General features: G+C 49.2%; 1 protein-coding gene across 1 annotated transcript in view; it reads left to right on the top strand.

Annotated features, from left to right (window-relative positions):
* FGD1 (FYVE, RhoGEF and PH domain containing 1) overlaps window positions 1–23,661 on the top strand; it is a 40,760-nt gene that overhangs the window by 10,090 nt on the left and 7,009 nt on the right. The window contains exons 2-12 of the mRNA XM_028092880.2: window positions 7,568–7,741; window positions 8,036–8,213; window positions 8,340–8,778; window positions 10,085–10,174; window positions 10,877–11,025; window positions 12,407–12,563; window positions 12,669–12,807; window positions 21,801–21,859; window positions 21,997–22,143; window positions 22,513–22,605; window positions 22,772–22,851. Of these exons, the coding sequence (XP_027948681.1) occupies window positions 7,568–7,741; window positions 8,036–8,213; window positions 8,340–8,778; window positions 10,085–10,174; window positions 10,877–11,025; window positions 12,407–12,563; window positions 12,669–12,807; window positions 21,801–21,859; window positions 21,997–22,143; window positions 22,513–22,605; window positions 22,772–22,851 (1,705 nt within the window). The remainder of the gene's footprint in view (window positions 1–7,567; window positions 7,742–8,035; window positions 8,214–8,339; window positions 8,779–10,084; window positions 10,175–10,876; window positions 11,026–12,406; window positions 12,564–12,668; window positions 12,808–21,800; window positions 21,860–21,996; window positions 22,144–22,512; window positions 22,606–22,771; window positions 22,852–23,661) is intronic.

Here is a 23,661-nt window from a genome sequence, read left to right as displayed (position 1 = left end):
TTTAGAAAGTCACCCCATTCCCCCCTCCAAATGTCATTTCTTTCCCAACTCAGCAAACATTGGCTGAGGATGTGCTCTGTGACTCTGGACACAGACATGCTTGGGATCCCATCCCAGCTCTAACTGTGTATCCTCAGACACGTTATTTTGCTTCTCTGTGTCTCGCTTTTCTTGCCTATAAAATGGAGCTAATAGTACACAGGATTGTTAGGAGGATGCCATACCGGAAAGCATCAACACAAAGCCTGACCCAGAGTAGGTGCTTAACAAACAGTTGAACCCCCATACTTTATATCCTCCACTAAGAAGTGAACACCTTGAGTTCCAGAGAGTTCTGGAGGTTCTTGAAATGCCCTGCTCTCTTCTCCAAGCGTCTTGCACAGGGCAAAGTGTAAACTGGACCAGGTGGAACCAAAGGATTCCAGTTCAGGGAACTGCTGACAAGTGTTGCATGAGCCTGCTCAAGCCCAGAGAAGATTGGGCCCTGGCAGAGGGTGGGAGAAGGGACCTCCAAGGCTGCCACCCAAAGGCCAGAGCATGTCAGATAGGGCAGGAGGTAACTGGCAGAGGTGGAAGGGGCCTAAAGGACCATCTAATTTGGATACCACGAAGTGGTGGCCCACAAACTGAATTGGACTCACAAATATTGTTTGACCTACTCACTGTTTTCAAAATTAGGGGGTTTCACGTAAAAGTCTGGATTTCTAATTCTCTTGAAATATTGGAAGATCTGAAAACACAGGGCCCTGTTCCTGCAAAGTGACAATTAGATAGAAGGGAGGAGCTACTTCAGGTGAGGCATGTGGTCTCCAGTTTACCCCAGTCCCTACCATTCCCTAATGCCTGGTACTGTTCCATTTTATGGAAAGGTCCTCATTTTACATGAGAGTACACACTTTACAGAAACATCCTTCACTTTACAGAAGGGGCCTCACTCTACAAGAGACTTCCTCCATTTTACAGAAGAGTCTTCTGTTTGGCAGAGAGTCCTTCATTTACAGACAGGTCATCTGTTTTACAAAAAGGTCTTTATAGAACTCTCCTCACTTTACAGAATGTCCCTCCATTTTGAAGAAGTCTCCTCCACTTTCTAGAAATTTCTTCCCTTTACAGAAGGGGCATTCTTTTTATCAAAAAGACCTCCATTTTGTTGAAAGTTTCTCTATTTTGCAGGAAGGAACACTCTAGGAAACTCTTGGAAGTGGCTCCCACTTTCCAAAATCACCTTCACTCTGCAGAAGGTGCCTCTGTTTTTCTGCAGTCCTTATGTTCAGAAGACCAGTCCACTTCAGGGAAGGAACTTTCAGATCTACCCACAGGGTTCCTGTAGAACAGTTCCCCCTGCACTTCTCACAGTTGACAGAGCTTCGTGTTTGAGCTCTCAGAGAGAACATCTGTCAGGCCAAGCAAGGCCTGGGTCAGTCTGGCCGCAAAGGTGTAGGGCAGCAGGGCTGGACCTCACATTCAAGGGGAAGGTGGAAAAAGTGGGGCAGCTATACCTTTGTCCCCTGCTTTTATCTCAAACTGAGGGGCTCCCCTTCCCCCCCGAAACTGAGCTGGCTTTCCAAAAGGCACTTTCTTATTTGCTGTTGTTCTTTCTTCTCCACTCCCTCTGTTCCCTTTCTCCACCCCACCCCACCCCACCTCCAGGAATTCCAGCTGTCCCTTGGGGCCTACCTCTTAGCCTGGAGAGACAGAGATCTGGGGGCTGTAGGGAGAAGTATGCAGTGGGGGGTCAGGAAGCCTGAGGGCTGGGGCCAGCTTCTGCCCACTCTAGCATCTCACCAGGTCCTCAGAATGAGGAGTGCACACATATTCTCCCCCATTTTGCAGATGGGGAAATTGGGGTCCAGAGCTGTGAAGCAACTCCTCAGATCACCATGGAGTTAATGGCTGAGGTCCAGTCTGAGGCCCCATTAGCTGACTTGAGATTAAGCCAAGGCTACAACTAGGAGATGGGAGAGGGGGTGTTGCTGGCCAGGGAAGGGGGATGCTGAGAGCTGAAATTACCAGAAAGAGGTGAGGGAGAGGCAGGGTCATTCCAGTGGAAATGGGCAAAGACAGGAGTCCTTATCTTCCAACAGCTAGAGGACGGACCTGCTCTGCTAGGAGCCCCAAAGCATGTGCTCAGGGCACCTGCCAAGTAGGGGCATGCAGCAACCAGAAACAATTTTTGGAATGATTTTGTTATTTCAATAACAACATGTTGTCATGGAAAAATTCAAAACTCTATTATACTTCTGAACACTTATATTACAGTTTTGTATGATTTGTATTTTCAATTGAGTTTGCATTGCAGGATGGGGTACTATTGTCTTTTCTTTGCCATGCCACCTCTAGTAGGAATCCTGCCCTGATCCGAGGAGCTGTCGAGGAGAATGGAGCTGGATTCTGTGTCCCTCTCTGGCTGGGTTTGCTCGTGTTTCTTGGTGTGTCAATAGCTTTGTGTTGGGTTGCAGCCTGCGGCCTGTGGGTTTATTATCTGTGTGCATAATTTCATGTCTTTGCGGATGTGCAATTCTGTAGGCTTTCAAGTTTCACTCACATTGCTGTGTGAGTGGGGGACACTGTGCTCTCTCCCTTCTTTGTTTCATGGACTCTCCAAAATCAGGGGCTGTGATTACTATCTAATTTTCCAGACAAGGAAACTGAGGTTCAGTAGATAGAGAGGTTTGCCCAGGGTCACACAACTAGTAAGTGGGGGTGTTGGGATTTAACCAGGGTCTCTATGACCCCTGAACCAGCTCCTCCTTTTTTTGTTAAAGAGAGGGAGAGAGTGGGGGAGGGACAGGAGGAGAGGGAGAGAGAACCTCAAGCAGGCTCCAAGCCGAGGGCCTAGCCTGTCACAGGGCTTGATCTCACCACCCCGAGGTCATGCCTGGATCCAAAATCAAGAATCAGAAGCCCAACCCACTGAGCCACCCAGCCGCCCCCTGAACCAGATCTTCCTAACGAAGGTGCCACAACACCTCAACACGCACAGTCCGGTCAGTGAGTGCAGTCATGCCACCCCTCTTTGGGATAGTCATATACCACAGGTTCTAAATGACTGTCCTTGTTTTTTTAATAAATAAGACCAGATTCAAGGTTATCCCTGAAATAATGTCACTGTCATGAGCACTCAGGTGCCCACTGCAGGGAAATTGGGTAGAGCCCACAGCTTGCCTGAGGCTTAACTGGACAAGAGACTAGGGGGCCCTGGTTGCCAGGAGCTGCCTCAGAGGCCTAGCTCTGCCTCATTCACTCTAAACCCTCCTTGACTGAGGTTGCTAAAATTTGCTCAAATAAAGTACAGGTAGATTTGAATTTCAGGTATTCGACAAACAATATTTTAGTATGGCATAATAAATTTTTAGTGTTAAGTATGCATGAGACATGCTTATACTAAGAAATTATTCATTGTTGATCTGAAATTCAAATTTAACTGGGCATTCTGTACTTTATCTGGTCGCCCTGTCCCTGGCCTCTCCCTCCCCTGAGCTTCCCCCATCCCAACAGACTGACCCCCCCCCCCACGGCACTTCCTGAGCCCACTTAGGTGGTTTTCCTAAATGAGAGTCTCTTGTCTTTGAGATTGGGAACTCCCTGAGGGTTAAGATCAAGATTACCTTTTGCCTGCTGAAGGCTTGCCGGGATGGCACACCCCCACCCCCACAGAAGAGCTGGGACAGTGTCCAGGATGTGCTTCCGGTCAGTGACAAGAGATGCCAGAATGGCAGCAATGGCGGTGTGTGAGCATAACGTGCCAAGCACGTGGCATATGGACACGTGAACGACTCTGCGGCTCTCGTGAGGTCTTTGAGGGCTCTGCATTGCCAATGTGTGGCTGGGTACATTTTCACAATGTATTATAAAGTTCGGTGGTGTGACTTTCTCTCTGTGGGGTGGGGCCCTTTGTGGCCTCTGCTCTGATGGGCCCTGGGGACTCTGGTAAACCCAGTAGTTAAGGGGGCAGTGCTGGTGGAAGACTCCATCAGGTGTGTAGGTATGCGCACGTGAGAGATAATGCCATGGACTGTCAACTATAAAAAATGGGCTAGAGAAAACCAATGCAGGACCTAGCCAGGTGGGTATGGGATGGAGCAGTGGGAAAGGCTGTGGCATCCGGGAAGGGAGAAGGCATCCCTTGGGAGCTCCCTAGGGGCAGAGATGGGATTTCACATCTTCCAGCAGTGAGTCTACTGGGCTCAGAGTAGGGCTCAGAAACACCTGGGGGAACTGAGCTAAGCCTAGGGAAACCAGAGAGTTCAACAGGATCATGAGGTGCCATGGGGGCCTAGCTGAGAAGTTCCTATCTTCCCCATGGACAGTGGGAAGTCATAAAATGCTCTTGCGCAGGTAAGTGTCATGCCCTGAGCTGGAGGTCCATCTACCCTCATGGAGGGAGCAAGACTGGGACAAGGGGGCCACTGGGGGAAAACATAGGCGGAAACAAGGAAATGGAGGCAGAGGGACAGGCATGAGGAGCACTGACACAGGAGAGGGAGGGATCTTGAACCTTCTTCCTTCAGCGGAACCTCAGCCGTTCTTGGCCAGGCCTAGGCTCCTGAACTGGAACTGTGAAGTCATCTCCCTGGAGGTGGGCGTAGAGGTATTGTACTCACTAGCCACACTGCAGCTCACGACTTTCTGAAGCCCTGGGGTACAACCCTGCCCCTCCTACTTCCCCTCTTTTCCAGCTTCCCCTTGAAGGGCAGGGTTCAGAAAGGAGTCCAGTGCAGGACCCATCTGCTGAAGCTCCGCCATTGACTTGCTGTGTGACCTCGGGCAAGTCACTGCCCCTTTCTCAGCCTTCATCTCCTCATTAGATCCTGAGTTCACAGTCCCTGCCCCTCTCTCCTGCAAAGCCAGAGTGTGCCAGAATATTTGAATTTTATCCAGCCTTCCATTCTGCAGGGCTGCCTGCAAGGAGGCAGAGAGAAAGGAGAGCAGGCCCACTGGTGGGGTGGGTGTAAAGGGAGTAGAGGGTAGGCCAGAGCAGGGCCACAAAGAATGGTATGGTCACCCTATCCCCAGAACAAGCAGTGGAGCGGGGAGAGAGAGAAGCCCAGCCAGGGGCCCCCAGCTGCTCTGCACAGACTGTGTAGGGAGGGCTCACCGGGGAGGCCTGCCTGCTTTGAGGTATGGAGACAGGGCGAGATGGAGCCCTGAGGAGGCAGACAAGGGGCACCTGAGACCCTGGCATCTATGTGTGTATCTCTGGGGGGGGGTCTCTGCACAATGGGGTGTCTGGCTTTGCCTGCTGGGTCTCTGGCACCATCAGCTATTCTCTGTCTCTCTTGCTCTGGCCGTGTGTCTCTCAAACTGTGTCTCCTCATGTGCCACCCTCCAAGTGATTCCTCCTCTTCAACCCCACACCCAGGGGGAAGGCAGGGCAGGACCAGGCCAGGATGTGCTGAGCAGGGCAGGGTAAGCCGAACTGAGAGGAGCATGTCCTCCCTCCCTGTCAGGGCCCTGCCTGCTCAGGTGGGAAAAGAAGTGAGGAAACTGCACCCAAGGCAAAGGTGCAGGGTGGAGGAGTGGGGCTCAGCCTGGGGCCTGGAGCACCATGTTCCTGCTGGGAGGGACCACAGCCCGAGTCCCCTGGGGCCTGCCTGGCTGGACTGGGGCCAGAGTGGGGCCAGGGACCCAGGGAAGCTGCTGGAACACTGTGGGTTGGGCTATTCCTTCCCTCCAGGACTGGGAGACCTAAAATTCCCTGTGACTGTTTTTGCCCATGCGACCCCATAGGGTGTCTCTGCGTGTTGTAGCTGTATGTTTTTGCAACGGAGGGCACATGGGATTCCATGACCATTTAGACCAGTAGGCAAATGTCAGGTGTGTCTGTGTGCCTGAGCCCCTAAGACCTACGGACACCTTGGACATGTTTGTTTCATGAGTATGACATGGGAGTAAAAGAGGTCATACGTCTGTGATCGTGTGTCTGCGTTTCTGGACACATGGTGGTGTGTGACTTCGGGATGTCATCCCATTGTGTGAGGTCGTATCTGACATGGTATAATGACCCTGTGTGGCGATAGTCCTCATGACTATGTGACCACTTGCAGGTGTGTGAACCTGTAACACCATATTACGGTATGTGTGACACACTGTGGCCCTGCGATTGTGAGACACAATATAAATGACTCTGTATGTCTTTGTGACTCAGTGTAACCATCTTTGATGAGTGTGTATGATGGTAAGTGGTTGGGAAATTATTGTATGAAACTGCATAAAACGATGGGCTTGCCACTGTGTGGCTGTCTTTGTGAGTGTGTGTGCCTCTGTTTGCTTGTGTACGTGATACCGTGGGGCTGCGTGATAATATGTGAGTTTTTGACTGTGGGTCTTGGTGACTGTGTGTGAGCAGGCTTTCAGGAGCGTGATGGCATGTGATTGATTGGATATTGGAATTTGTGGGGCCCTGCAGTTGCCCAAGACCGTCTAAATAACACCATGTGGCTCCGTAACTGAGTGGGCCCTTTTGTGACTGGTCAGTATGAGACTCTGTAACACAGGGTAGCAGATCCTGTGGCTGTGAGAGGGTGTGTGGCTGGGGCGCAGCAAAACCAACACCACGTGTGGGTGGGAGCCCCAGGAGCTCTTGGCCGCCACTCACTCTCCTGTCCTCACACCTGTTTGCCTACGCCCTTCCCTACGCCATGGCCTTTCGTGACTTCCTTCTGCCCACAGGACGGTCAACTAGCTCCTCAGCCTGCCTCCGGGGTTTGCCCTCTCTGCTCTATCCCCCACCCCCACCCCCCACTGACTTCTCGGTGAAGACCAAGCCAGGCCCACCTGAGCGCCACACTTCTCCCTTTGGGACATGTCAGCCTGGAGCGTCCCTCATTGTCTTCCAAATGGAATCTTCTCTCCCAAAGGCAACCATCGTCTTCCCCTAGGACCAAAGACAGAGGTGGACTTAGGGAGCCCAACAGTGAGGGAAGAGGGACAGTGCAAAAAGGCCTCCCATTTTCTGCATTAGTTGCCTGCCGTTTTAAAGCCATTCCTGTGACCTGAACTCCGCGTGCTGGGTGTGTGTGGTTGTATGTGGGTGTGGAAGTGGAGGAGGGTAGTAACAGATTAGTGAGAGGCTGGGTTTTTAAGGAGCAAAACTTTTGTTCGTGAAATCCAGTTTTGTCATTTTTGAGCACACTCGGCTGTATAAAATTGTAGACAAGGAAGGCCAGGTATCCTCAGGACCTTAAGAAAAAGGATGAAGAATGGCTTAGGCTCAGCATACTCACTGTGGCCATATAAACAAGGGCTGCAAACATGTACACAAACTGGAGGGTGCTCGCACCCACACCCAGCCTGGTTAAACGCCCTAATAATAATGCCTGCTGACATACAAGGAATCAATGTACAGATCACAAAAAACTCTTGTCTATTGATGAAAACAGCCAGCCACAGCCCCGGTCCTGGCTCCCCATGTGAGGGCTGTGGTAGGGGCTTCCCAGAAAGGCAGTGTGCCATGGAAAGAGGCTCAGGGAAACCCAATACCCCAATACCTGCTAAGACATACAACTCCCCTGGTCCCTTTGGGGTAACATCAATCGCTTCACACCCAGGTTCTCCCTTTCTGCAGGGCTGCACCAAGGAAACCGGATCCTGGTTAAAAGTTTGTCCCTTGACCCTGGCCAGAGCCTTGAACCTCATCCAGAAGGTCCCCAGCGGCTTCGCTCAGACCCAGGCCCCCCCACTGAAACCCCCAGCCAGCGTCCTTCGCCACTGAAGCGGACACCAGGCCCAAAGCCACAAGGTAAGTGGTTCCAGCGAGGGGCGGAGAAATGGCCCAGGAGAGGGGAATGACAGAGGGGAAAGGCTGATCAGTGGCAGAGGAGAAGTCTTGTTAGAAGACTAGGTCTAGCGGCAGAGGGCTGTGGCCTGTGGCTGATGCATACACACTGGCATTTTGCCTCAGGCTTGCTCTGTACCCGCCTTGGGCAATGGTGCAGACTGGGGGTTTGTGGAAGGCCTTGTGGCCTGACCATGACAGCCACCTCCAAACTCAGCTCACTGGGATCTCCCCTCTCTTCCCTGTGCATTTCTCCAGTCCCCCCAAAGCCCAGCTACCTGCAGATGCCCCGGATGCCCCCCCCACCTGAGCCCATTCCCCCTCCACCATCACGCCCGCTGCCTGCAGACCCCCGAGTGGCCAAGGGCCTGGCCCCCAGGGTGGAGGCCAGCCCGAGTTCTGCAGCAGTATCCTCACTGATTGAAAAATTTGAAAGGTGAGTCTGGTCCCCGGGGGACGCTGTGGGGGTGACGGTGGGCCTGGGACAGGAAGGACAGCTCTAAGACGGGACTCTCAGTTGAGTTCATACCCTGCCTCCATGTGTGTCCACCACCCACCTCAGAGAGCCTGTGATTGTCGCCTCGGATAGGCCAGCCCCTGGCCCCAGCCCAGGTCCCACAGAGCCAGCCGTGTTGCCACAGCCACCCCCACAGCCACCAGTGCCCCAGCTTCCCGAGGGCGAGGCCTCCCGCTGCCTGTTCCTGTTGGCTCCTGGGCCCCGGGATGGCGAGAAGGTGCCCAACCGGGACAGCGGCATTGACAGCATCAGCTCGCCATCCAACAGTGAGGAGACCTGCTTCGTCAGTGATGACGGGCCCCCCAGCCACAGCCTGTGTCCTGGGCCCCCTGCCCTGGCAAGTGTCCCTGTTGCTTTGGCTGACCCCCAGCGGCCCGGCTCCCAGGAAGTTGATAGCGACCTGGAGGAGGAGGATGACGAGGAGGAGGAGGAGAAGGACAGAGAAATCCCAGTGCCCCCGATGGAGAGACAGGAATCTGTGGAGGTACTGACCCATGTTCACCAAGAGACAGGACCATGTGGAAAAACCAGGAGCCTGGCTCTTACACTTGGTTCTTCCCCAGCTCGTCAGTTCTCAAAATGGGGCATTGTTTCCACTTTGGATGTTTGGCTTCCCTGGTCCCCTGGTACACTAAATATCGGCAGCAAACCCGTACCTCGCTGCCCCCCCTTCACTGTAACTACCAAAATGACCATGCATGGTCCCAAATGCCCACTGGGAAAATTGTTCTTCCCTTATCAGAGAACCACTAGCTGGACCTCAGTTTTTCTGTCTTAAAGATGTGCATCCTGCTTGGGGATCCTTAAAGTCCTCCTCCAGCTGGAAAATCCCAAGACTCGGTAGCTATGTGACACCGGGCAAGACTCCACTCCCCTACCACGAGCCTTGGTTTCCTTATTTATAAAATGGAAAGTCTCTCACATCCAGAGACTTCCCAGCAGCTGGCTGCCAGAGGGGCACGAGAGCTAGAGCTCCTCCTGCCCGAACGACCTGAGGCTGTGGCCATGAAGGCCCTTGGCAGCAGGAAACCCTTTCTGTGCCCCAGCAGTCTAAGGCTGCTTTCAAAGGCTTCCTCGCACTTAAGTTAGGTTGCAGCCAAAACACCTTCTTCACCAGAACCCAGCTCAAATGTGGGCGCTGAGGCCAGGGACTCAGCAAATATGTGTCCAGTGATTTGGAAACTGGGCCAACAGGCAATGAGTCGTATACATTTTTGTACTTTGGTGTTTTCTTCACACCCCAGGTACTCGGCAAGCCTTTGCTGACAGTGAACTGAGTGGGTGAATAAATAACATTTATAGACTACTTAATCTGCAGTCTGCTATGTTTTACTTATATTAAATCATTTAATCATCTCAACTACCAGTGGACTTAGGTCCTATTACTATCAGTTTATACAGATGAGGAGACTTAAATACAGAGCAGTTATACAACTTATGCGAGCTAATGAATAGCAGAGCTAGGATTTGAACCCAGGAAGTCTGACTTCCTGGCCCACACAATTAACCATTATATTATGCTAAATGAATAGAGAGAGCAGATGCCTGGGTTCACGAGTGGCCAAGGGAGAGAGTGCGTATCATTGGAATTGAGGAGTGGCTTTTAGGATACACTGGGGTGTCAGAGATTGAAGCTGGGAGGCTTATGGGTCCAGAGATGGGGAAGTAGGGTTCACCCAGGGTGGCATTGGGCTTAGAGTAGCATTTGAGCTGTTCTGAGAATTCTGTGGGCTTGGGTGAAGGTTAGGGTACGGGGTGATGGATGAGTGGTTGCCTCTTCTCCTTTCCAGTTGACTGTGCAGCAGAAAGTGTTCCACATTGCCAATGAGCTCCTGCAAACTGAGAAGGCCTACGTTTCCAGGCTCCATCTCCTGGATCAGGTGAATGTCCCCTTGGGGGTCCCAGGGCCCCAGGACCTGGTAGGTGGGTGCCAAGGAGGAAGTAATAGGGCCTGAGCCCAGCCATACCATTACCAATCTAGAGTTGGCAAGACCCGTTTCTGACCTTGACCCCCATCCTGTCTCTGAAGTCAATTCTGATTATGACCCCAAGCTTGATCTTTGTACCAACCCTCATTCCTAACTTTGGGTGGGTACATCAGCCCTGACTGCAACTCTGACCTAGATCCCGAATTGACCCCAGCTGTAAACCAGACCCTGATCCTCATTCTAATCCTGGCGCTATTCCTGACCCCAAATCCACTAGAATCCATATGGGTAGGAATTTTTGCTTGCTTTGTTCACTATGTTATCCCAGCCATTATAGCAGTGCCTGGCACACAGTAGGCTCTCAAAAAATATGTGTTAAATGAATGGATCTGACCCTGAATCTAATTCTGACCTTGACCCTGCTCCTGACTTCTCCTTGTTCCAGTGCCTACTTCCAGGTCCTAACCTCGATAACCCGAAATCCAACCCCACATAGAAGCCTAACTCCATTCCCTCTCTCCTCAGTCTCAAGACCAGTGCTGATCCCAAAGCTCCACAGAGCTGCCCACAAACACTGCCCTCACCTCCAAGCTGCCCCTTCCCCAGCCAAGTCCCAGGCCCAGCTGGGCTCAACACTCCTGCCCTGCCCCACAGGTGTTCTGTGCCCGGCTACTGGAAGAAGCTCGGAACCGCAGTTCCTTCCCTGCTGACGTTGTCCATGGCATCTTCTCTAACATCTGCTCCATCTATTGCTTCCACCAGCAGTTCCTGCTGCCTGAGCTAGAGAAGCGCATGGAGGAATGGTGAGGGACCCCAGATCTAGGCTGCCTGCCCTCCTGTCCACGCACCTGCCAAGCCCAGGGCACAAGTGTGCACTCGAGGTCATTCCCGCCCGTCCTCTCCTCTTAGCACCTTTCACAAAGAGAATCAGACCGAAGCTCCTCCCTCCATGCCCTCCCAATCTAATATGAAACACAGACCGGGACTCAGAAAATTACAACAGAATAGCACAACCCTTAAGAGTATGAGGTTAGGAGCCAAATTGGCTGGGTTCAAATTTCAGCTCTGCCGTTGGCTCGCTTTGTGATATTAAGCAAGTTTCTTAAATTACTGTGGTTCAGTTTCTTCTTCTGTGTAATGAGGATAATAATAATAGCCTACCTTAGAGGGTTGTTTGAAGGATTTAAATGAGTTGACACATGTCAACTTAGAACTTAGAACAGTATCCTGCATATAATAAGTGCTCAATGTGAGCTGTTGTGTTTTTTTTTTTATCAGACCTATGATAGAGCTGAGAATAGGAGGCTGTAGGAATCCAGACGAATGGACCAAACCTAGTCTGGGGTTAGAGAAGGATTCAAGGAGGAGCTGATTCCTGAGCTGAGTCCTGAGGTAGAAGGGCAGGGTTTACAGGCAATCTCCCAGCCGCCAGGCTCTCCTTTTCCCATCCATCCTTTAGAGTCTACACCACCTGCCATAATGGTCTTTCTGAACAATCAGACTATGTTACTTCCTGCTTGAAAATCATCTCCATGCTCCCCACACCCACAGGATAAAGTGTGTCTCCCTCCCTAGACTGTCACCACTGAGCGCTGGCATGAAGCCAGTTCCTGCATCTTCCCAACTGACTGTTACACCTGAGGGATAGGCCTGGCCTGGTTCTTGTGTGTCCCCCAGCAGACCGTGACCAGTGAGGGCTAAGACCAGGTCAAGTGCCATGTGTCCCTCAGCGAACTGTGACTCCTGAGGAGTATGACCAGGATTGTTCACTTTGTCTCCCCTATCAGACAGTGACCCTGTCGGGGCTTAGCTCAGTGTGACTCATTTGTGTCTTCAGAATCACCTGGCATATGGCTGGGCACAGAATCAATAAGAAGTGTATGAAGTGGCCCTCACAGTGAGGTCTGGGCAGGTATTTCAGGACATGTTATTCCTGGTACTTGAGAAGGGCAGAGTCGGGGCTGGTAGCAGCCCGGGCCATGGTTTCAGGTCAAGCTGAGCCTCTTGGCCTAACTGGCCTATAACATAAGCAGCAATTCCAGAGGAGCAGACCTGGCTGACAAGTAGATTGCCAGGAATGCGATGAGAGTAGCTTCCCTGGGACTAGAGACCTAGGAAGAACCCTGGGAGAGTTCTGGGGGACAAGGCTCAGCAGGACCGTGCCAGACCCCGCTTCCACCCCAGGGACCGCTACCCACGCATCGGAGACATCCTGCAGAAGCTGGCACCCTTCCTCAAGATGTACGGCGAGTACGTGAAGAACTTCGACCGGGCTGTGGAGCTGGTCAACACCTGGACAGAGCGCTCCACCCAGTTTAAAGTAATCATCCATGAGGTGCAGGTAAGCAGCGAAGCTGGATAGGACAGACTGGGGAGGAGAGGTCTGCAGGGATCCAGTGAGGGGTCTGTGGCCAGACCTGAGCCCCTCTGCTTCTGCCCATCACAGAAGGAGGAAGCCTGTGGCAACCTGACGTTGCAGCACCACATGCTGGAACCTGTGCAGCGCATTCCCCGCTATGAGCTGCTTCTCAAGGACTATCTGTTAAAGCTGCCCCACGGCTCCCCGGACAGCAAGGACGCCCAAAGTGAGTGCACGCATCCGGGCCCTGTCCCACTCCAGCCCCCAAGACTTAACTCACAGTGTCAGCCTTCCATTGCAACATAATGAGATCCCAGAAGAGGATCTCCAAACTGAAAGGCCCACATTGAGGCTCTAGAGTAAGACCTCAAGATGTACCTCCAGGTTGAATCTCTGCCCAAGTACCCAGATAGAGCACTCAGGGGTCTGCCAGTCTGAAGTCCCCAGCTGGAACCCCAGAGTTGGAAGAGTATACCCAGAATGATCCCCTAGAGGGAGCCATCTGTTTTCTAGGCCAAGACCCCAAAGCTCACCCCTAGACTCATCCTCAAATGAAGCTGTCCCAAGTCCAAAATGAAACTGAGCCTGAACCCCCAGGGACCGAGCCACCAGGCCAAGAGCCCAGACTGACCCCTCAGGCCAAGCCCTCTTTACTGAATCTCCACAGCTGAGCTCCCCACAAGGAGAGGTGTCTCATCAAGACCCTGACTTTACATCATCCACATTTAGAGCTCCACCCTGTGTTGCCAGCCGCTACCTAGAATGAACCTCATAAAGAACCTCCCAAGTCTGATCAGAGCCCTAAAGAATCACCTCTTCGGAACTGAGCACCCCAGGCTGGACCCCTAATTTTCTACCTCCAAGATTTGGATCTCTAGGCTGAGATACTATCTCCTCAGACTGAGTCTTCACACACTGAACCCCTAGAAAAGTATTTCATTCTGATTCCTCCAGTATGAGACCCACCCCCGCCCCCAGGGTCACACCTCAAAGAGTGCTTCCCTAGAGTCTCCCCAACTTTCTCCCCCGAGAGTGTTATTTCCATTCATTCCTTCATTAATATAGCAGCTATTTACAGAGCACCTTATTCTGTGCATTGTTGTAGGCACAGGGGATATGGAAGTGGACAAGACAGACAGCAGATAATAAAGAGAAGTAATAAATACACAGGAGAACATTGGATACGTGCTACATGTAATTCAGAGAATAAGAGGGTGATGTGACAGGGACTGGGGGGCTTACTTAAGGTTGGGTGGCCTCTCTGAGTAGAAGATATTTGAGTCAGACCTGAATGACATAAAGAAGGGAGCCACGTGCCGACTGGGGAGGAACATATTCCCCAGAGGCAACAGCAGGTGCAGAGCTCCTATGGGGGAGGAGGCAGCAGCTTGCATATCTCCGGACCAACAAGAGGGCCAGTGTGACCTGAGCATGATAAGTGAGGGTAGAATGGTAGAAGTAGGGTTGGAGAGAGGAGCAAGACTTTAAAGGCCTGGATAAGGAGATGGATTTTTTTCTGAGTGCAGTGGGTAGCCAAGGGAAATTTGGATCGGGATTACTACCAGTAAGAAGCCTTTGCAATAATCTAAGTGAGAAAAGTTGGCTTGGACGAGAGTAGTAGCAGTGGAAGTAGAGAGAAATGGTTAGATTCAGGATATATTATATTTGGAAGCAGCACTGAAAGAACCAGGATGGAGTGGGTGTGAGACTTGGGAGAAAGAGTCAAGAATTACTTGCAGATTTTTGGCTAGTGGTGATGGTTCTTGAGATGAGCTTAGGAGGTTGATTTTGGACATGTTCAAAGTGAGCTGCCAGGTAGGCAGTTAGATGAGTCTAGAATCCCAGGGAGAGATTTGGATGTCACCGGCTCATAGACAGTATTCAGAGCTGTGAGGCTGGCCCCGATCACCGAGAGTGAATGTAAATGGAGAAGAAATGGGGACCAACGACAAAGCTGAGGGAGGTTGAATCAGCAAAGGACTTAAGAAGGAGCAGCCCTACAGGGAGGAGGAAAGTTAGGAAAATGTGGGATGCTGGAAGCCACAAGAATCAGGAGCAGACAGTTGTGTCCACTGCTGTGCCTACTGCCCAAATTGAGGCCCCGCCACCCTACCACATGGGACACTTTGCTACCAAGCCTGGACCTCTAGAAAGAGCAAGAACCCTAGAACGTTTGACAGTTGAACTCTACAAACAGACATCTGCAGACTAAGGGCCTCAATCCTCTCCCCAAATGAGAGCCCCCACTGAAGTGCCAGGATGAGCTACATTAACCTAAACCTTGAGAAACAGCCTTCCAAACTGATTCCCTGGGAATAGTTCCATGGGCTGACATCTCCAACCTGAGCCCTCAGGCTGAATCCAGTATGAGGTCCCAGTTATAGGACCTCCCACACTTGGTTTCCCCAAACTAAGGTCTGGGCTTCCAGAATGTTCTCCCTACCCTGAGCTTGGAGAGCAAGTTCCCAGTCAGAGCCCTCAGCCTGAGGTCCCACAGGGAGATTCCCCCAAAGAACTTCCCAGTCTGATCTCCATGGCCACCATTCGATAAACAGGTATTGCCAAACTTAGCACCCCAGATTCATCCCCCATTTACTGTCCCTCAGATTGAGATATCTATCCTAGCCCCAAAGCTTGACTCTTTTGTCAGGGACCGATCCATGCCACAGACTAAGACCACTGAGGCCTCAGACTGATTTCTACAGTTCCCCAGTGTGAACCCCAGAGGGAACCCTGAGATTAAGCTGCCTGATCTGAGCTCCAAACAGAGACTCCAGATTGTGTTCTCACTAACCCCAATCCCCCAGACTGAAGACCCCCGTTTTCCATCCCCTTCACTGCACCCTGGGACTAATGCCCTAGATTTTCCCCCAAATTAAGTCTGATCCTCCAAGTCTGATCTTCCCAGTCTTGACTCCCAGACTGACTCCCCACAAACAGTGCCCCCCCGCAATTTTCTACATCTCAGCCTTGGATTCACAGATTGGATTTCCAGGCTGAGTCCTGCAGAATGAGGTCTCCAGATTGGGCTCTGTCTTGAGACCCAAGAAGGACACCTCACTGCCACACTGAGTCTCCACATTTTATAACCCTCCAACTGGAATCCCCAGAAGAATCCTCCTGGCTCATTTCTCCACTCAGAGCCCATGGATTCTATAGAATCACATATCCACAGTGAGCTTTCAGGACTGAGTTCTTTCAATTTTATTTCCACACTGGATCTCTAGCATGACATTTCCAAACTGAAATTCCCCAAATGAGCTCCCTGTACTGAACCCCCAAAGTGAGTTGCCAGTGTAATATTCCTAAACCGGGCACCCTGGGCAAGCTGCTTGGGCTCAGTTTTCTCGTGTGTAGAAGGGGGATGATAAGGATACCTCCCTCATAGAGTTGTTCTCAGGATAAATGAGGTAATCCAGGTAAAGCTAGTAGCACAGTGCCTAGCACATGGCAAAGGTCCAATAAATGTTAGCAGTTTTTATTACTGAATGCCCTGACTGATGCCCTCCATACTGAATGCCCATAAAAATAGATTGAGTTTACCTAACTTGGGTTCCTATTTTGTACCAATCTCAACCCTATCTGAGTCCCCAGATTCAGCCTCAGGGCTTGAGCTTGCCCAACTGAGCTCCCCATGCTAAGCTCAAAGATGAACCCCACCACCACCACCACCACCACCCAAGAAAGAATTTTCCAGTCTGGTTTTCTGAGCCACTCAGAATGAGAATCTCTGAATGAGAGCCAGTCCAAGATATGCTCACTAAGCTACCCAGCCCAAGATCTTAAACTGACCTCCCAATGTTTTACCCCTTAGACTAAAATCCCCAGAAAGTGCCTCAGGGTCTGAGCCCCACTGAATCACATTTCTGATTCCCTAGACTCACTCCCCCCACTTTCTTTTTTTTTTAACATTTTATTTACTTATTTGAGAGAGTGAGAGATTATGAGAGAGAGAGAGAGAGTGCACAAGCAGGGGGGAGGGGTAGAGGGAGAGGGAGAAACAGACTCCCTGCTCAGCAGAGAGCCTGATGCAGGATGCAGTCCCAGGACCCTGGGATCATGACCTGAGCTGAAGACGGACGCTTAACCGACTGAGCCACCCAGGCGCCCACTCCCCCCACTCTCTACTTCCTAGACTGAACTCTGGAACCTGGACTGTAGACTGGGCTCCTCAAACCAGGCTAGAGGGAACTACTGTCTGAACTGCATACCCTGAACCCAAGACTGAACTCCAAACCCAGGCTGCCAAAGCCCCACCAGAGCTTCCAGACCAAGCCCCTACACTCAGTTCCCCAAACTGCACTCCCTAGTCCACACCCCCAAATGAAATCCTAGCCTGACATCCCAGACAGAGCCTACACACACTGGACCCCTGGAAATACCAGTTTGTACTCCACACAAGGCATCTCCAGACAGAGCTCCTGATAGGAAAGCCTCTAGTCTGAGCCCAGTGACCTGCCCTGGCCTGAGTGTGTATGCCCACAGCTTACCAGAGTCTTCTTCCTGTCCCTTCCCTTGTTACCTCCTACCTCTACCACCCAACATGCCCCCTGCCCTGGGGTGGGGGAGATACAGAACAGGTAGGAGAAAAGGCAGATGGCCGAGCAGTTCCAGCTCTGATGGCAACTCAGCCGCTTTCCAGGTAGACAACCTAAGGCCACCATCTCTTCTCCCTGAGTCTGTGTCCTCATTTTGGACAAACAGGGCACAAATCACACCTATCTTACAGAGTTGTTGTAAGGATTGAAAGGAGCTAATTTATGCAAAGCATCTGATGGGGAGCCCTAGAGAGGGTGGGGGGACTCTGGCCCCATCCTAGGGAGTTCCCGGTCTACTGAGGGATGCAGATTTGTCAATACGCGATGAATACAGTGTGACTGGTGGGACAGAGGGGAGCACAGAGGAATGTGGGAACTGAGACAGGGTCTCGGCCCAGCCTGGGAACTCAGGGCAGGTTTACTAGAGGAGGTAAGCTGAATCCAGAAGACTGAGTGGCAGTTAGCCAGATTAAGCAAGACAGGACATGTTTAGGGAGGTACAAGTAGAGAAAGTTGGAGAGGTCAGCAGAAGCCAGATCTCCAAGGGCTTTCAATGACAGGCTAAAGGGCTGGGTCTTTTCCCCTGCAGATACAGGGGAGCTATTGACAGATTTAAGCAGAAGAGTGACAGCAAGCTGTATGTGAGAAAGATCCCTCTGGCAGCTAGGGTGGAAGAGGGGTTGAAGATTAGAGACTCCTGAAAGGCCTGAGCTGAGACAGGGGCTACAGATCTTGAGTACCAAAACTTGGTCATGGAGGCAGAGCCTCCGAGAAAAGCAAGACTTGGTTTGCCAGGCATATGGACCCTCTTGAGAAGCACCTGTACTCCTGTGATCAGGCAGATTTTCCAGGGGGAAAATTCGGCATCATACAGACAAGAGTGGGATGCAGTACATCTGTAGCAGGGCCTCAAGTGTGGGCAGGATTTTCTAGTGTGGGGATATGTAGGGACTTACTTCCAGATTTTTTTTTTCCCCTTGATGATAACTGGTCACTATACCTGAAATATCGAAATTACAGAAAAGATGAAAGAGGTAGGGGAAAAGATCACCTGTGATACAAGCCCCCAGAGAATAAGCACAATGAACATTTTGACATATTTTCTTCCCAGTTTTTTTATACATATATATTTGTGAAATTGAGATCATTCAGTGTACACAAGTTGGTATCCTTTTCTTAAAATATCCTGAGCATTTCACAAATTATGAAAAACTCTACATAAGCATCACTTGTAAAGGATGTTCAGTATTCCGTTATATGAATGCACATGAATTTATTTAACTGACCCCCTACAGGGGGATATTTTTTTTGAGAGAGAGAGAGAGAGAAAGAGAGTGTGTGTGCAGTGAGGGGAGAGGGAGAGAGTGAATCCTAAGCAGACTTCCAGCTGAGCATGGAGCCTGACACAGGGCTTGATCTCATGACCCTGAGATCATGACCTGAGCCAAAATCAAGTCAGCCGCTTAACCTACTGAGCCACCCAGGTGCCCCTACAGTTGGACATTTTTGTTTCCGATTGACACTGTTGTAAACACCACTGCAATGAAAGTGTGTTTGTACATAAAACGTGTATTTTCCTTTTTATTTATTAAGTTTTTATTTTATTTTTATTTTTTTTAAAGATTTTCTTTATTTATTTGACAGAGAGAGAGCACAAGCAGGGAGAGCCCAAGGCAGAGGGAGAGGGAGGAACAGGCCCTCTGCAGAGCAGAGAGCCCAACGCGGGGCTCGATCCCAGTACCCTGGGATCATGACCCAAGCCGAAGGCAGACACTTAACCAGCTGAGCCACCCAGGCACCCCTAAGTTTTTATTTTAATTCCAGTATAGTTAACATACAGTGTTATATTAGTTTCAGGTGTACAATACAGTGACAATTTTACACATCACCCGGTTCTCATCAAGACAAGTGCACTCCTTAATCCCCATCACCTACTTAACCCATTCCCCACCCCTCCTCCCTCTAGTCTGGAACTGTGATACCTCTGTTTTGTTTTTCTTTTTCAATTTGCTTTGGCTATTCAGGGTCTTTTGTGGTTCCATACAAATTTTAGGATTATTTGTTCTAGTTCTGTGGAAAATGCTGTTGTTGTTTTTCTTTGTTTGTTTGTTTTTTATTTATTTATTTGACAGAGAGAGAGGGAACACAAGCAGGGGGAGTGGGAGAGGGAGAAGCAGGCTTCCTGTGGAGCAGGGAGCCCAATGCGGGGCTCCATCCCAGGACCCCAGGATCATGACCTGAGCTGGAGGCAGACGCTTAATGACTGAGCCACCCAGGCGCCCCGCTGTTGTTGTTTTGATAGGGATTGCTTTAAATGTGTAGATTGCTTTGGGTAGTACAGACATTTTATCAATATCATATCTTCCAACTCATCATAGAATGTGTTTCCGTTTCTTTTTTTTTTTTTTCTTTGTGTCATATTCAGTTTCTTTCATCAGTGTTTTAAAGTTTTCAGAGTACAGGTCTTTCACCTCTTTGGTTAAGGTTATTCCTAGATACTGTGCAATTTAAATGGGATTGTTTTCTTAATTTCTCTTTCTGCTTCTTCATTATTAGTATGTAGAAATGCAACGGATTTCTGTACATCGATTTTGTATCCTGTGACTTTACTGAATTCATTTATCAGTTCTAGTAGTTTTTTGGTGGAGTCTTCTAGGGTTTTCTCTATATAGTATCATGTCATCTGCAAATAGTGAAAATTTTACTTCTTCCTTACCAATTTGGATGCCTTTTATTTCTTTTTGTTGTCTGATTACTGTGCCTAGGACTTCCAGTGCTATGTTGAATAGAAGTGAGGAGAGTGAACATCCTTGTCTTATTCCTGATCTTAGTTGAAAATCTCTCAGTTTTCCCTCATTGAATATGATGTTCCTTGTGGGTTTTTCATAGATGGCCTTTATGATGTTGAGGTATGTTCCTTCTAAATCTACTTTGTTTGTGGGTTTTTATCAAGAAGGATGTTGTACTTTGCCAAATGTTTTTTCTGTGTCTATTGAGATGATCATATGAATTTTGTCCTGTCTCCTGTTGATGTGATGTATCACGTTGATTGATTTGCGAATATTGATCCACCCTTGCAGCCCAGGAATAAATCCCACTTGATTGTGGTGGATAATTCTTTTAATGTATTTTTGAATACAGTTTGCTAGTATTTTGTTGAGGATTTTTCATCTATGTTCACCAGGGATATTGGCCTATAGTTCTCTTTTCTTGTGGTGTCTTTATCTGGTCTTGGAATCAAGGTAATGCTGGCCTCATAGAATGACTTTGGAAGTTTTCCTTCCTCTTCAATTTTTTTGGAATAGTTTGAGAAGAATAGGTATTTTTTCTAGAAACATAATTTTTCTTTTCTTTTCTTTTTTTAAAGATTTTATTTGTTTATTTATCAGAGAGAGTGCAAACGAGACAGCACAAGTGGCGGGGGGCAGCAGAGGCAGAGGGAGAAGCAGAGTCCCCCCTGAGCAGGGAGCCCGATGTGGGGCTCAATCCCAGGATTCTGGGATCGTGACCTGAGGTGAAGGCAGACTCTTAACCGACTGAGCCAGCCAGGTGTCCCGAGAATAGATATTAACTCTTCTTTAAATGTTTGGTAGAAATCGCCTATGAAGCCATCTGGTCCTGCACTTTTGTTTATTGGGAGTTTTTGATTACTGATTCAATTTCCTTGGTAATAATCAGTCTGTTCATATTTTCTACTTCTTCCTGCTTCAGTTTTATTAGGCTATATGTTTCTAGGAACTCTTCCATTTCTTCTAGGTTGTCCAATTTGCTGGCATATAGTTTTTCACAATATTCTCTTACAGTTGTTTGTATTTCTGTGGTGTTGGTTGTTATTTCTCCTCTCTCATTTGTGACTTTATTTATTTGAGTCCTTTCCCCCCTTTTTTCAATGAGTGTGGCTATGGAGTTATTGGTTTTGTTGATTAGAACACGTATTTTCTTAGTATAGATTCCTATAATCAGTATTATTGAGACAAAGAATAGGCTCATCTCTTTGTTTCTTTTTCTTAAGATTTTATTTATTTATTTGAGAGAGAGAATGCACACGAGACAGAGAGGGAGAGAGAAGGGGGAGAGGGAGAGAAAGAGCATGAGCGGGGGTGGGGGGGAGACAGAGGGAGAAGCAGACTCCCCGCTGAGCAGGGAGCCCAGGTGCTGGACTGGATCCCAGGACCCTGGGATCATGACGCGAGCCACAGGCAGATGCTTAACCAACTGAGCCACCCAGGCGCCCCTCTTTGTTTCCTTATATGGCTTTTTTTCTGATTATAAAAGTAATACATGTTCTTCGTCAAAAATATGGAAAATACAGAAAAATCTAAAGAATACAATAAAAAGCACCCATAGTCCCACCATTCAGAGACAACTTGTTAAACATGGGTATGTTTCTTTCCAGTTACCGATGTAATTATTATTGTTGCTATTTTTAATGGTAATAATAATCCTGTTAAGCTTGCATTTTATTCACTGCCAGTTATTCCAGGTACTATGATTCTGCTGTTGTGGGATTAATTGAGATAGTTTCTGATTTTAAGTGATGTTGCTATGGACATCTTTGAGGCTGGTGCTTTCCGGGATGGGGCGGGTGTAGTCGGGCCAGGAGGAAGTACTCAGGGAACAAAGAAGCCCTAAGAGCCTCTTCTCTGCTGGTCCCGCACTTGACCTCCCACTCTGCCCACAGAGTCTCTGGAGCTGATAGCCACAGCAGCAGAGCACTCTAACGCTGCCATCCGCAAAATGGTGAGTGGCCCTTCCAGCCCCTGCCCTTCCTCGGCCACCCACCCGTGGTGTCTTTGTCCTGGGGGACTTGTGACCTGTGGACATGTCAGGGGAGGCCAGCACCCCAGCCCTGCCCTCTGCTTACTGTCTCCTGCCAGGAGCGAATGCACAAGCTGCTGAAGGTATATGAGCTGCTAGGGGGTGAGGAAGACATTGTCAGCCCCACCAAAGAGCTCATAAAAGAAGGCCATATCCTTAAGCTGTCAGCAAAGAATGGGACCACTCAAGACCGATACCTCATACTAGTAAGTGCCAGGCGTGGGGTTGCACACATTGACTTGGTACTCACTCAAGACTATACCTCCTGCTAGCCATTCTTTCCTCTATTGATTCATTGTATTTTCACTACCTACACTAGAATTTTTTTTTTCTCTACTTCAGAGGTGATGTAACTAAGACTTAAAAGTGACTTGCCCAAGGTCACCCAACTAGGGGGTGACTCCCATGCCTAGGCTCTTTCCTTGTGACCCTTGTGCCCAATCTGGGCTGTGCATTCTCCATCTATTGCCTTGATTCCCCAGCAGTAAAGCTTCAGGAGTCCTATAAGGGTAGGGAGCTGGGCCACACCTGTCCTGGGTCCTCCACACATACATCCCCAAACTTTTCCTTCCTAGTTCAACGACCGCCTCCTTTACTGCGTGCCCAGGCTGCGGCTCCTTGGCCAGAAGTTTAGCGTGCGGGCACGCATTGATGTAGATGGCATGGAGGTGAGCACCAGGAGGTGGGAGATGGGGACGTGGAGTGGGGCCTTGGTGGTGGGAGGAATAAAGTTGTTCTGACTTTGACCCCAAGTCTTTGTGTGCATGTGTGCAGAGGGTAAGGGCCCCATGGAGCTTAGTAGTCCTCATAAAGCCTCTTTCTCCCTCCATTCAGCTAAAGGAAAGCTCCAACCTCAATCTGCCTCGGACCTTCCTGGTGTCAGGAAAGCAGCGCTCCCTGGAGCTCCAGGCTAGGTACTTGCCCTTACCTATACCTTCCCTCTAGCCCCCTCTTTCCCTTCAGATATGAGGCATTCTAGGCCTAGTGCCAGGCTACCTCTCCAAGGAAGAGATCCTTCCAGAGAAAAGATGGGCATCTTTTCCCAAAGATGCAGGCTTGGTCTTCTGGCGGGTTTTGTTAGAGGAGAGGGAAGAATGAGGTATTAATCCAAACAGGAAGAATAACAACATGGTTTACTGAAGATTCAGAGATTTAAGAGAAATACCAAATGCAATGCTTGGTCCACAATAGGAGCCTGATTGGAGCAAAACCCTAAAATACATTTGCAAGACAATAGGGAAAATCTAAATATGAACTGAACAATAGCTGTCGGGTAATTACTGCTAACTTTTTCAGGTGTGATAGTGGTATAATGGTTATACAGGAGAATGGCCTTGTTTTTTCATGAAGCATGCTGAAGATTTAGTATCATGATATCTGTAATTTATTTTTAAATGACTTACCAACCAAAAAAATACACACATATATACATACACACACACATATATACATACCTATATAACTATATGTGAATATATGCATATATATGAAGTAAATATAGCAAAATATTTTTTAAATTTGCATCTATATAATAGGCATACATTTAATGAATTTGTGCTATCCTGTCTGCTTTTTTGTATGCTTGAAATGTTTTATAATAAAACTTTTTAAAATAACATTTAAAAATAATGTCTAGCCATTTTACAAAGGGGCTTTCATATCCATCCTCTACTTGGTTGATTATAATAGCTCACATTTAGTGAAGACTTGCTCTTATGTTAGGC

Source organism: Eumetopias jubatus, unplaced genomic scaffold, assembly GCF_037043125.1.
Source record: "Eumetopias jubatus isolate StellerSeaLion01/CBP00866 unplaced genomic scaffold, mEumJub1_p1.0 scaffold_11, whole genome shotgun sequence".
Lineage (NCBI taxonomy): Eukaryota > Metazoa > Chordata > Mammalia > Carnivora > Otariidae > Eumetopias > Eumetopias jubatus.
Note: the sequence above shows the minus strand (reverse complement) of the source record. Positions and strands in the feature narration are given on the sequence as shown.